Below are 14,411 nucleotides of genomic sequence, written 5' to 3'. Positions count from 1 at the left end.
CAGTCTCCTCCTCTGTGAACTGAAGTTAGTTCTGTTTGTGGAAATTGGGTGGTTCAGCCGCTGCCGGTGATTCTCGATCTGGGGTTTTTGGAGGAGGTGGTACTGGAGCAAAGTGCTGGAGGCAGGTGTTCTGAGGGGCAGGTCGTGTGCATCCTGTGAGCTGGGGTCACCCCTTCCCCTGCTCTGCTTCCTATCTCAGGGCCCCAAGCTCCTGGGCTCCCTCATCTCTCACCTTCCCAGTGGGTTTGACCAATAGGAGGAACTACCAGAAACTGGGGGAAGCCAGGTCTACCTCCCCATTTCTATCGGCATTTTGTTAGGTCTACAAAGCTGAATCTGCTCCCAGCAGACAGCCCTGCTCTGATGCCACCTTGCCCTGGAGGGCCCCAGCTTCTGGGCTCTCCCTCAAACCCTTCATCCCAACAGCTGGTACCGAGTGAAAGAAGCTATTCATAGGCGAATACCTACTGCGTGATTCTACTGAGGTGAGGTTCGAGAACTGGCAGCTATCCCATCATCTATGGTGGCAAAACTCAGAACAGTGGTTGCCTTCAGGGGTGGAGGGGATGACCGGGAAGGGGCCACAGGAAACTTCCTGAGATTCTGGAAATGTTCTGTACCTTGATTGAGGTGTTGATTACACAGGTGTGCATGTTTGCAAAGACTGGGTAAGCAGTATATTAAGGCCCACGTGTTTCACTGCGTGTAAACCAGGCCTCAATAACATTAGTTTAGTAAGAAGAAATCCCTGTTTAAATATGGAGCATGTTCTCTAATTTCCTGGTTGGAGTCTGATGGGAACACAGTTGTTATTTTTAAACACACACGTGTAGATCACAGAGGAGGATGGAAGATTTATATGTAGGGTTTTAAAAAAATAATAAAACATGAGACTTCAGACAGAATGTCACACTTGGGTTGGTTTATTTTGAGCCACGTTCCCCAGTCCCCAGGGGTTATCCTTAATTCTCCCCTACTTTCCTCTGGTCTTAAATGTCGCAAAGCACCAACCTATATATAAAGTGTCTAGCTCAGTGCCTGGCACATGGCAGGTGCTTGAGAAAGGTTCATTCTTATTAATACAAGCTGGGTTTAACAAATCACTCTCAGGCTTGTTTTCTGACTTTCTTCAAAACTGTGATTTCACCTCGTGATTTTCACAAAGAATGCAGCCTCTGAATTCTGCCCAGGATGGGGAGGGCTTTCTACAGCATAAGCCTGACCTACAGGCTCTGGCATAGGCACATATTCGGGGATGTTCTTTCATCACTCCAGGAAAGGGAGCAGGAGTTTCAGAATATCTGTGTGCCCCTCTTCACCACACCCCCAGAAAGACAGCCAGTCCAGCCCAGCACCTGCCTTGGCCTACTGATTAAAGGACAGCTGGTTGCCCTAACTGCTGGAAAGCTTGCCCATGCGCATGTTTGATAAAGGCTGTGTGGAGGCCAGGAATGAACCAGAAGACCTGGGACACCTTGGCCAGCCCCTAGGCTGTGAGGTAGAGGAAGGGGGACTGGAGCATACATCCCGACTCTATGTCGGGGTCCAGATGGACCAGACGACTTGTGAACATTCTTGTCTTCCAGGGCCAGGATACCGTTGCCCCAGCCAAGGGCATGGGGAGGGGCCATCTGCCGTCTGCTCAGGGCCCAAGCACGGGGTTGCCTGCTGGGGAGGGTGGGCACTGAGCCTCCCTATTCCCAGCCCTGCTCTAAAAGGTACTGTTCCATGGGCTGCGGCCCCTTGCAGGTGGACAGGGCCTGGGCAGGCAGAGGCGGCGCTGGGTCTCCAGTCGGCAGAGGAGGTTCTGGTTGGATACCCGAGTGGCCACGCCCAGCCCGCAGGTGGTTGAACAGGGGCCCCAGGCTGTGCTCCATTCTGGGCAGGGGACTCCAGGGGGTGGGGGAGCGGCAAGGCCAGAAAACTGGGGTCCTGGGGAAGAAAGGGAGGTCAGCACTGTGAGGTCAGGACTTGGCAGCCAAATCAAGCCAGCTGCTGGCGATGCCATCTTTGTCATGTTGTTTAACCTCTCTGGACCTCAGTTTCTTCCTACATAAATTTTCTAACGGTTGATGTCAGGGCTGAATAAAATAATGGAGGGGACATACTTAGAATGGTGCTGCTACCCAAAGCACCTCATTTGTGTTGGTTACTAGGCAACTATCATGGTGTTGGCCATGATGACCATCATGATGACCCCAGTAATGGTGGGTTTCTCATTTCTGCACCCCATGGCATCTTCCAGGAAGGAGGTCATGGCCAGTGTAGAGTGATGCTGTGACCCAGTGGCAAAGATGCTAGACTTTCTAAGCCTGTACCTGGAACAAGAGGAGGGGTTCACGATCTAGCTTTCCCTCCTCTTCACATCTTATTATGCTCTGTTAATATTTTGGTGTCCTCTCTTCTGGTCCTTATCAACCAAATGGTTCTCAACTGGGGGCGACTTTGCCCCTCCCCCCAGGAACATTTGGCAATGTCTAGAGTCATTCTGGTGGTCATGACTGGGAGTGGGGGTACTGGAACCCAGCAGGGATGCTGCTAAATATCCTCCAGTGCCCAGGACAGCTCTCACACTATAGAGCATCACCCAGCTCAACCGTCACTCATGCTGAGGTTGATAAAGACTGCATGGTATGCACCTGTGTGCAGTGGGCATGCACACATATGTACACGCATAATGGAAATCAAATTGCAACTACAGTGTCCTATCCTTTTTTATACATAAGATGAACTCACTGGCATTCTCCTCTGTATTTAAGTGGATATGTCCCATTCCATCATAGGGATAATGACAGCCACCATGGATGGAGCGCTGCGTGCGAGCCACTGCCGTGACTGCTTTTCTTGTATTTACTCATCTGGTCCTCACAGCAGCTCTGCAAGGTGGATGCCCTTACTCTCATCCTACAGTGGGAGGAACTGAGGCACAGAGAAGGCGCAACTTTCTCTGAGTCACACATCTAGGAAATAGGCTGGGCTTAGAACCCAGGCAGACTTCATGCTGAACCCACGATGTTCTACTCTCATGTGGCACCATCATTAATGGACCAATGCCTTCTTTTCAGATGCCTTTCTTTTAAAAGATCACATTCATCTAATAACAATACCCCAGTGATGTAACAGTAACAAAATCTCTAAAACTAAAGAGTTTACAGCATGAGCTGTCTTTCTTCCGCCTCTGCCCACCTCTAAGCCCACATCCTAGAGCCAACCACCTCACCTGGTTCAGTTTTAAGTTCCTCTTTGGATAAGCCCAAAGAATGACATATTAACAATATTATATAATATTTATGTAAATATATTATTAAGACATATCGATATATTAGAAATAGATTAATAGCATACATCATAATAATATACCTCTGTTATGAAATGCGAGCGTTCAAGTACCCAGTCCTCCTTTCCCTTCCCCGCTCTGCCACCAATTTTTGTTTTCCATGAATTATGATTTAAAATTATATCCTTCTCGTTTTGTCAGTTTGAAAGAGGTGACTCCCCACTGGGCTTTCCCTGTCTCCTCAGCCACCAGCCCCTCCCAGCTGCTGTCAGGGAAACCTGCGCTTTGACAGGTCCAGGTGTGTCGCACGAAGCCCCGCCCCCGCCCCAGGTGGCTCCGCCCCCAGGTGGCCCCGCCCCGCCCCAGGTGGCCCCGCCCCTGGCCTGGGCCGGCCCGCACTCACCTTGGGCTGGGAGGGGCTGGGTCCCCAGCTCCCCTCCCCGGTCGCACACCCACTCAGGGCAGCACCTGCCGGGGACCTCAACCCTCCGGGGATGCGGGCAGTCCCAGCTGGGCAGCCGGACGTCCTCACTGCACAGCGGCACACAGGTGAAGCCGCCGTCCTCACAGTGGCAGCGGATCCTGCAGTGGGGCTGGAAGGTCTCCCCGTCCTGGTACACGCGGCCGTTCACCTCACAGCTCCCTTCATCGTCTCCCCCTGCGGAGGAGAAACCGGACCCCCGTCTGTGACCCCCAACTTTTCCCTGAGCAAGACCGTGCCAGCCAGGTCCCTCTGCAGAGCTGGCCCAGACCTGCCGGGAGACCAGGGCCCTTACAGGCGTCTGAGCACTGCCGAGGGGCTCCAGCCTGCGATGCGCACCCCATCCCTACTGCCAACCTGCCCTGGCGCCCGTGGGAAGACAGTGACATACCGCATCCCAATACAGGGGATGTGGGACCACTGGCTTGGTTGGAGCCCCTGCTCTGCTTTTTATTAGCTATGGAGCTTGGCTAAGCGACTTCACTTCTTGCCTCAGTTTCCTTGTCTGCAAAATGAGTTCTAACTGCGCTTATTTCACAGGGTTGTGGTAGAGACTAAATGAAATGATTTATGTAATGAATCCAACAAAAAAGAAACCTCCAATAGATCCCAGCTGTTCTGTTGTTACTATTAATATAATTAATTACTATATATTAATAATATATAACTTAAATACACACTGAGAGTACATGCAACAAGCCTACAGTGTGCATCTGCTATGTTGTAGTCATCACTGTCTGGCCAGGGCTTACCTTGCTGGCTTTGTGACTTCGGATAAGTCACTTACCTTCTCTGAGTCACCTTAACAGTGGCAATGATGAGAACAGCTCAGCACCTTCAGGTACATGAGATAATATGTACAGAACATCTAGCATGGTGCGAGGCATATGGTAGGTGCTCAAGAAACACACTTCAAATGCACCCTTCAAGATAGGGGCATTATTCCCACTTCCTCCACTGGACAAGCACTCCTTGGGGGGCGAGGGCTGAGAGTGTTCATACTGGTGCCCTCCCCCCACTCTGCCCTGTACTGGCTCAGAGCATGGTGGGGACCCACAGACCCTCAGCAAATGCCCTTCAAATGAATGCCTCGTGCCAGGCCAAGCACATGAGAGACACTAATAAAAGAGTTCTGATTTCTTCTTGCTCTGGAGATATGTACAGTGCCCCTCCTGTGTGCCAACCACTGGGTTCCTAGACAGGACGAAGACACAACCCTTGTCCTAAGAGATGGAGGGCCAGGCAGGTGACAGATATGAAAGCCACCATCTCCAAAACTGAATGAAATACTGTGGAGAGGCACAAGTGAGCTGCTGGGAAAGCGCACTGCAAGGAGGAATCTGGAGGTCCTGGAGACGTGGGTGGCAGTTCAGTGGGGTCTGAGGAAGGATTTACTGGAAGGCAGGTTTTCCCAGGTCTTCAAAGAAAAAAACTCCAGTAGGCCCATGCAGGAATTTGGGAACTGCACAGATGTGGGTGCCAGCCTCTGTACCCACTTGCTAACTGTGGGACCTGGGCCAAGTTACTGCATCTCTCTGAGCTGCTGTACCCTGCTCTCAGGGCCACCAGAAGATTAAATGAACTAGTGTACTTAAAGCATTTCACCCAAGCCTGGAACATAGTGGATGCTCAGTTAATAGGAGTGAGTGGTGGTTGTTCCAGGGACCAGTGACAACTGTCTCCCTCTTTCTTCCAGGCTACAGCCCTTTGGCTCCAAATCCCTGACCTTTTGGCCTGGATCATGTGCTGCTGGTTTCCTGGAAACCTCAATCCCTAGGGGTCCCCCACCAGACTCCTGGTGCCATAGCCCTGGGGCCTCCTGGTCTCTGGGATGACCTGGTAAACAGAGGGATTATTTGGGAAAGGCAGCCGGAGGGGTGATCATTTTAGCAAGGTTTCCTGGCACCTCTCCTGGTCCTCCAGCTTGAAGCTGGCTGGGGGTGGGACTAATGATTCCTGGGCAGCCACTCCCCACCCTGGGGTCTGTGCACGTTTGTACATGGTCCCAAATGCCAGGAGGCACCTTCAAACATACTCTTCAGTCCACCTCCCTATCCACACCCTGTACACATATAGTTGCCAAAACTCTACTTCTCCTTCCAGGCCCTTCCAATGCCCCCTTGTCCAGCAACTTCCCTCAACTTCAGAGCCCAGTCCTCTCATCTGGTGATTTCTGCATCCCTCTTTCCCTGTGAGAGTCCCTTACAAGAAAAGGAATAACAGAGGATTTTTTTTTTTTTTTACCTTTAGCCACTTGCATACCATGTGACCTTAGGCAGGTGACTTCACCCCTCTGAACCCCAGTTCCTTTATCTGCAAAATCGGTTTAATAGTAAGACCTACCTCATTAAGGGTAAAATGAAATCACATGTGTCAAGGGGTTGCCCACAGGATGTGCTTACTGAATGGTGCCTGTTACTGCTAGCCTCTCCAGAGCTGTTTCTATCAATCATTCAGCCAGCTGTTATTTACTGGGTGCCTACTGGGCACCAGGCACTGTTCCGGGGACTTGTGATACAACAGTGACTAAAACAGGCATAAATCCTGCCCTCTTTGGAGCTTCTGCTCTAGTGGAAATAAGTGGAGTCTGTGATGTCCAGTGGTGATTACAGCGAGAAGAATAATGGAGGGCAAGGTTCAGGAGAGAGGTGCTGAATATGGTGATCGGGGAAGGTGGTATTTGAGTACAGATGGGAAGAAGATGCAGGACCTTGCCATGTAGATATTTGGGGGAAAGAATGCTGGTAGAGCAAAGAGCCAGTGCAAAGGCCCTGAGGTGGGACACCCCACTCTACCCCACCCCCGCTGGGGTATTTAAGGAAAGCAATAAGCCAGTGTGGTCGAAGCATTGAGTAGGAAGGAGGAAGGGAGTTGGATGGGGTCAGAGAGAAAACAGGAGCAGGACCCCGTGTGGCCTTGTAGCCACTGAGAGGACTGGCTTTTACTCAGAGGTGGTGGGAAGCTGTTGGAGACCTTGAGGAAAAGGAGGGATGGGATCTGATGTGTATTGAAAGGGGCCCTGGGGTGCTGTGTTGGGAACAGAGTAGGGGGCAAGGACAGAGGCAGGGAGGCCATTACGGGGCTGCTGCAACACCCAGCACGTGAGGATGAGGGTCAGACCAGGCTGGTAGCAGTGGATGGATTGAGAAGGGACCAGAATGTCAGGTTTTAGAATATCGTGAAGACTTTGCTGGTGGGCCATATGTGGGGTGTGCAAAACGTGAGACGTCAAGTGCCAGGAAGGGTGGAGATGCCCTGGGCTGAGCTGGGGAGGCTGCACGCTTGGGGTGGGGGTGGGGGTATCGGGAGCTGACAGTGGACAGGCACAGCTTGGAGTCCGCTGTCAGAGGTCCGTCCAACTAGGAATTGAGAGGAGCGTTTGGGACAGCGTATTCCCTCCAGAGCCAAGACCTAGACTCTGCCTCTGTGCGGGCTCACCTGTGGGGTTCATCAGCCTCCAGATTTGGTTCATAAACACCCACTACGTTGCCTGACCAGGGCTGGGAGTTGTAGGAAGAAGCAAAGACCAAGTACATTTTTTACCTCCCACTGTTTGAAGTCTGGATCAAGGTGAAATAAGAAAAGCCCCTTATTAGACTCAGGGGCAACAGCAGCCAATATGTACTAATCAAATGCTGAGTGTCAGGCAGTAGAATGATGGAAATGAAGATTGTGAAGCCAGCTCCCTGAGTTCAAATCCCAACTCAGCCACTTATAAGCTGTGTGACCTTGGGCAAGTTGCCTAACCTCTCTGTACACCCCCCCCTACCATTTATAAAATGCAGATGACATTAGTACCAACCTCATATGGTTGTTGTGAGATTAAATGAGGTGATATTTGTGAAACCCTTAGAGCCTGACACACAGTAAATGCTATGCAAGTGTTCAATAAGTGAAGCTCTGCCAAACGCTTTACATGTGTCCTGGCTAATTAAAACAACAGCCTGGTAAGCTGAGTGTTACTTATCTCATTTTTCCTTTAGCTACATTTTTATTAGCAATCATCTGAGTTCATAAAACAAAGCACTATTTTCTCATGATTATACTCCCTTGATCTTAAAAAAAAAAGCATTTAACAAGGATTTAGTATTGATAACTTCATGTCTATTAGTCTTGTTGGGTTTTTTCCAACCTTGTTTTTTTCTGTAAGTGGACTCATTATCGGTGACTCATGAGCCCTTCTCTCTCTTGTTCATTTTTTAAAGTGATGCATGCAAATAGATGATAGAGGTAGATTGCTCTACAAGACTTATTAAAAAAAAAAAAACGCCCTCATGTTTTTCTGTTTCTCTAAAGAAGTGGTTCTCTATTGGAGATGATTTTGTACCCCAGGGGACATTTGGCGATGTCTGAAACAGATTGTCACGACTCGAAGGTGGGGGACAGGCTACTGGCATCCAGTGAGCAGAGACCAGGGATGCTGCTGAATGTCTTACCATGTACAGGACAGCATCTCCCCCCACACACACCGCCATGAAGAATTATAGCAAAGAAGTATCTGAGCCAAACAGCAAAGTTGAAAAACTCTGATCGAAGGCATCAGAGGGCACCAAAGCTTGGAATGGTGGGAGACGTCACACGCTCAAGGTCATTAGTAAATGGCAAACTCAGGATTCAAACTATGGTCCAGGGGCTCCCAATCCAGGAAGAAGACAGAATGAAATGTTGCTTCAGAAACTGTGTGACCTGGTCCCAAGCTGTGCCAGTTAATATTACTGAGCCTCAGTTTACTCACCTACAAAATGAGTTGAAAGGACAAACCTCATAGGATCACCGTGAGGATTATGTGATTTATGGGAGGATCATGCGGTAAGTTTCAGCATACTGCCTGACACATAATACTCTGTGTCCTAAATAAATGATTGCATTTTTTATCTTCTCAGAAGTGTTGTGAAGGTCCTGAGAAAGGATAGTGATTCCTGGTTTGAAGAATCTGGGAGGACTTCTCAGGGGAGGAGTGTTTGAGCTTGGCTTTGACAGTTGGTTGTGATTTGGGCAGGTAGGAATGGGGGGGGGGATATCCATTCAGGTGGTGGGTGTGGTCGAAGGGGAGGAGCAGAGGGAGGGCCTAGGGAAACCAGGATCCCCAGGTTTGGCTGGAATGGCTGGTGTACCTGAAGTGAGGAGGTAGAGAGAGAAGAGCTCCTCTTCAGCTTGGGACCCCTCAGCCTTGACCCTCCCAAACATACCCACGTGAGTCCCGCAAACCTGCTTACAGAGGCACAGGGCCCCTCGGCCACCAGGGCCCGCCCTGGGCTGGCAAACCAGACCCTGGCTGGGGTCGCAGACGTGGAGGTGGTCACAGGGCTCCCCCAGCCGCCGCGCACACACCCGGCAGCAGCTACAGCCATCCAGCACCAGGGGCACCCCCAGTGGACATCGGGGTGGTGGCCAGGGGCAGGCACATGGTGTTGGGCACAGCTGAGCACACACCTGCAGAGACAGAGCATGTCACTCAGCCATGGTCATTCAAGGTGGGCAGTGAGCGGTCCACACTTGGGCCCCAGGGTCACACAGACCTGGCCTTGAACCCTGGTCATCTGGTGACTCCCCTCCCTAAGAGGCAGTGTGGCATTGTGGTCAGGAGCAAGGACTTTGGACTAGAGAGCCCATCCTAACTCTGCTCCTTATTAGCTGAGTGACCTTGGGCAAGTTGCTTAAGCTCTCCAAGCCTCAGTTTCTTCATCTGTAAAAAGGGAGCAAAAGTAATATTTAACTCAGAGGATTGTTTCCAGGAGTGCATAAAATGGTACATATTAAACCCTGAGCACACAGCCTAGATGCCGTAGATGTTCAGTGCATTCAGCTATGATGATCACCACCGGAAATTACGACGAATGATTAGGCCCTGCCCTCTAGAAGCTTACAGAAAGGAGAAAGCAACAAAAGCAAGGATTATAATGACAAGGTACAGTACATTTTCTAGCATGTAGACTGTGAATATTTATCTTGACAGCTGAACCAGTCAAATAGTATCATAGATGTTTTTGGTCTTTGGAATAATCCAGAACATATTTCTGGATACATATCAAATGAGCCAGGAGACTTGGTAAAATACTGATCCCCAAGCCTCCCCTGGGATTTGCCAAATAGGACTTCCAGAGACAGGGCCCTGGAATCTGTATTTTTATTGGGCTGTCCCGGGACTTCTGGTGCACAGCTAGGTTTGGAGCACGTCTACTCCAGTACTAACCCCCATTCCCCTGCCAGGGTGAGGTGGGGGAAACTGAGCTCCAGAGAGAGAAAGGGTCTTGCCAAAAGTCACAGTGTGTTAGCTGCAGAGCTGGGAACCTCCTTAAGGATCCTGGAATAGAGAAAAGCCTGAGCCGGGGACCCCTCCCAGGGACAGGGTCAAGGCATCGACCCAACTATCCTGGTTGCTCCTCCCCACTCAGGACAGAGAAACAACCAAACCAGAAACCAGATGCCATGGTCTCCCCATATGTCCATTTGAAGGTGGGGACCCAGAGACAGACATCACTCAAGATGCTTCCAGTGGCCCCTTCAGTGACAGACCAACCTTTAGGTCAGTAGGATCCTTGGAGGACCAGAGAGGGTTTTATTTGGAGAATGGAAGACTTAAAGTTTACAAAAATGGAATACATAACATCCTAACTTGTATGTGGCCCCAAAGCAGGCAATGAGCCCTTTGCCCTGGTCCCCACTTTGTCCCACCCCTAGGACCCCTCAGTCCTGCAAACCTGCATTCAGTGGCCTGCAGCTTACACCCTGGCCACCAGGGGCCGCCCCAAACTGGCAGACCAGCCCTGGCAGGGGAGGAGGCTCCAGCCTAAGACAACACTGGCAATGAGGCAAGTGGGTGCTCAGTGCCTGGAGCCTCACCGGAGAGCGAGTTGCCATCTCTGCAGGAGTTCCAAGCCAGAGACTGGGTGATACTGAAGAGATTCTAGAGAAGATGGCCTAGCCTTGCCCCTCAAAGCCTGGTCTGGACCACCAGCAGCAGCGTCGCCTGAAAGTCTACAGTGGCATCTTGGGCCTCTCTATAGGAACCTAATTCTGTATTTTAATAAATCCAGAAATGGTTCTCATGGAATGGACCTGAGGAGCAATCGACTGGACTTTGGGGTTCCTTTTCTTTTTTAAGATTGTATTTATTTATTCATGAGAGAGAGAGGCAGAGAGATAGGCAGAGGGAGAAGCAGTCTCCCTATGGGTAGCCTGATAGAGACTCGATCCCAGGACCCCGGGATCACAGCCTGAGCCAAAGGCAGATGCTCAACCACTGAGCCACTGGGGTTCCCTTTCAAACCAGAGGTTGGGTTCCCTTGGTTAGTGGGAAATAGGAACTCTGACCAGAATTGGCTCTCGGGTCCCTCCCACCTGAAAGCAGGGGTGCCAGGCCACAGGCTCTCTGCTTTGTACCCAGGTTCCCACTCTGAGCTCTCTAGAGGGTGAGCATGGCTGGGGCCAGGTGTGCAGGTCCTGATACCCAGGAGGGGCCACTAGTGATATCGATGATTGTGGCTAACATTTACGGCGGGCAAGCCGTGAGCTGTAACATGTTGTCTAACCCTGTAAGAGGAGGTACCAGCTTTGTGCCCACTGTAAAGACAAGGAAGCAGATGCTCAAAACAGTGTAGTGACATCACTGATATAAGGTAGAGTCAGAACCAGAATCCATATTCATATGAATCCAAGGACCAGGCTTTTATTACCACACCTGCTTCTTGTCCCTGGGCAGCTCTGTTGCCAGCTTCGCTACTGCCTCAGTTTACCGATTTGTAAATCGGAGGGACCGAGACAGGTCGAGGGAGCACAGCCAAGGAGAGAGAGGCCCTCTCTGGACTCCCTCGATCTCCAGGCCCTTCCTAATCACCCGATACATGTGGTTTCCCCAGACCTTTGCTGCAGCCACCACAGGGAGGAGCCCTGGACATGGAATATTCTAGGGAAGGGTTGAAATCCAAGTTGTATCACTGATGAGCTGTGTGACCTTCAATATAAGGCTTAACTGCCTCGTGGGGAGGGAGCCACTTCCTTCTCGGTAAAATGGGGTGGAGATCACCTGCCTTATAATTGTGACAGGGATTAAATGAGCTCCTGGCTAGCTCTTGGTCACTGTGACTTTGTCCGTTTCCAGGTCTCTGCCACCTGCATCTGTTCACAGGCCTGAGCCCAGGAGCCCACAGCCTGCTGGAAGATTGTTGTGGCTTTCCACCTTCACGATGACTAAGTCCCTGAGTTCTGTGCAGGATGCTGCCTGGCTCCCTGGGACGGGGAAGAAGGGAGGGGTGGACAGTGGGTCCAGGATGGCTTCATTTTGGTCTTTCATTTAAGCCTGGGCCCGGGAACCCCAAATCCCCTGCTCCAACTCCCCAAGCCACCTGCTCAGGCATCACGTTTTGCTCAGCCCCTTCGGGAGAAGAAACAGTGGGGTCAGGTTGCCAGCAAGGTTCTCAGCCTTGCCCCCACTACTGCTCAGGACCTCACAAGAGAAAGCTCCGGCCGTGCTCCTCAAGGGGGTGTGAACCTACAGTGAGATCATGGCTGTGGTGGGGCCGATCTTCATGGCATCAGGAACTCAGCATTTGCTGAGGAATGACAGGGCTCGGCAGTTGTGGCCTTGGTCCAGGTAGGGGAAGAGGCAGGGGCAGGAGAGGTGCAAATAGAAGGGTCCCTTCCCCCACCACACACCACCCCAAGCCGATCCTGGGCTCCACCTCCTTTGTTACTCTGATGTTTCTTCGCTGTGTGATTTTAGGCAAGTTGCTTGCCCTCTCTGAGCCCTGCTTGACCAAAAACAGGGAATAATAATTCCTTAGGAGGTCATTGGATATGTTAGACAAGGTAGCTATTTCACAAACCTTTTGGAAAATGTTCCATAAGAGGAGATCATTATTCCATGAGGTGACTCCCTGTCCCCCTTCAGCCAGGGTCTGCAGGTCACTCACTGCCAACAGCATTAATGCCCTTGCAGTATGGACTTTACAATCAGTGAGACACCAACATCCCTTCAAGTCCTGGCTCTGAGTTAGGCAAAGCAGGTTGTATGCTGTGTCTCCCCATTTATAGTGAGGACGCCCACGTCAGCTTAGAAGGGCCCTGGGGACTGCTAATAGCCATGGTCCTCTTCTTTGAACACCTGCCATGTCCCAGGTCCTGCACCGAGTACTTCCGCTGAATTGCCAAAGTGCCTCGTGATCATTATGCCCCTTTAACTGAGGAAGCAGGTGAGGCTTAGAGAGGAGGAGGGACTTGCCTGGGGTCACATAGCAGAGCTGGCCGGAGGCAAGTGTCTGGGCACCAGGGGGGAAGCTGGGCTGTGCCCACCTTGAGGGACCTGCAGGAATTCCCCCAGGGGATCCTTGGCCGGGATTTCACACCTCCCCCACCACACCGAGGAAGTCAGCAGGACGTCCTGGGGCCCGGGGCGCCCTTACCTTTGAGAGGAGGCAGAGGAGGGAGAAGGCCAGAAGAAGGGTCTGTGGTGTGCCTCTCATGTCACTGTGTCCCCCACGGAGCCAGCTTTGAGCCTGGGAGGCAGGACCTGTAAGTCTTTATGTTCCGGAGGCTGTGAGGTCACTCCCAGGCGGGCGTGCGCGCGCGCGCGCACACACACACACACACACACACACATGCTGGTCTCTACATTCCTTCTCTTCTCTCCATCCTCATGCTCCCACTGATGAGCCCATTTACCTGAAGATGAGATGTGGAGGCCACCAAGCGGGTGCCTGCCAGTGTGAGTGTGTGCGTGTGCGTGTGTCTGTGTTTGCGTGTGTGAAAGCCAGAGCCGGTGCCAAGAGCCTGTGACAGGCTGGCAGGGGCCTCTCTAGCTCCTCCCAGCCCAAGGGGGCCTTCGGAGCTGCTGCTGCTGCTGTGGCCCTGCCCCCAGACCCCTGCCCAAGCCCTGGGGGGGCTGCGGACCCAGGAAGAGCTCAGCAAATAGCCCGTGTGCAGCGCTGACCCACGTCCTCCGAAGCCCCGTGGCCCGGACTCTGGGCAGTTTCGGCTGGGCCTGTGGTTTCTGGCAGGAAGATTGGCAGCCACCCAGAGGCGGGTGTGACCCAGAGCAAAACTTCCCTGGGCGGCCTGTTTGCTTTTGGCAACAAGGGGCCTCCCTCCAGCCTGCTTCCCTAGGCTCTGGAGGGTGGCCCATGGTGATGGGCCCATGCAGGTTGGACCTACTGTGTGCTGGCACTTGCTGGGCCCTGCCAGGTGATCTGGAAAAACCAAATCCATTTCGTTTCATTCAACCATCTCCGAGGCCTCCGTCTGTGAGAGCTGGAGACACAACAGTGACTTGGACAAAACCCAGAGTGGGAGACGGCAGTGCAAAGACAGGTGGACTTCCTGGGCATATTGAGGAGGGGTCGTTGTCCAGACCGAAGGTGAGGGACAGCTTCCTGGAGGAGGTGCCTTTACAGAGAGCCACAGAAAGAGGGTAACAGAAGGCAGAATGTGGCAGGCAGAGGGAACAGTGCATGCAAACATCTAGAGGCGGGGGTGAGCATGATAATGTGCCTATTCTGGGAGCCAAAGTGTGGCCGGAGCTGAGGGAGGTGGGGAGTGGTGTTGTACACGGCGGGGGGGGGGGGGGGGGGGCAGGACACCCAAATTCAAACCATCAATTTCTGGGGGCACCTCCCACGGTCCAGCCACTGGGGGTGAGGGATGTAAAGACAAGGCCTT

At 52.0% G+C, this 14,411-nt stretch overlaps 1 protein-coding gene across 2 annotated transcripts; it reads right to left on the bottom strand.

The window, feature by feature from the left end:
• Window positions 1–907: 907 nt before the first annotated feature.
• Window positions 908–13,744, bottom strand: CCN5 (cellular communication network factor 5). 2 transcript variants are annotated; one of them, XM_025470178.3, is made up of 5 exons: window positions 13,419–13,744; window positions 13,160–13,274; window positions 8,975–9,191; window positions 3,681–3,935; window positions 908–1,932 (listed from the first exon to the last, which is right to left on the bottom strand). In XM_025470178.3, the coding sequence occupies exons 2-5, from the start codon at window positions 13,217–13,219 to the stop codon at window positions 1,712–1,714; spliced, it is 753 nt and encodes a 250-aa protein (XP_025325963.1). In that variant the 5' UTR covers window positions 13,220–13,274; window positions 13,419–13,744; the 3' UTR covers window positions 908–1,711. The 2 variants fall into 2 exon arrangements, with proteins under 2 accessions (XP_025325963.1, XP_025325962.1); XM_025470177.3 differs by having other exon boundaries at window positions 13,160–13,252.
• Between the last annotated feature and the right edge of the window lie 667 nt (window positions 13,745–14,411).

Source organism: Canis lupus, chromosome 24, assembly GCF_003254725.2.
Source record: "Canis lupus dingo isolate Sandy chromosome 24, ASM325472v2, whole genome shotgun sequence".
NCBI lineage: Eukaryota > Metazoa > Chordata > Mammalia > Carnivora > Canidae > Canis > Canis lupus.
Note: the sequence above shows the minus strand (reverse complement) of the source record. Positions and strands in the feature narration are given on the sequence as shown.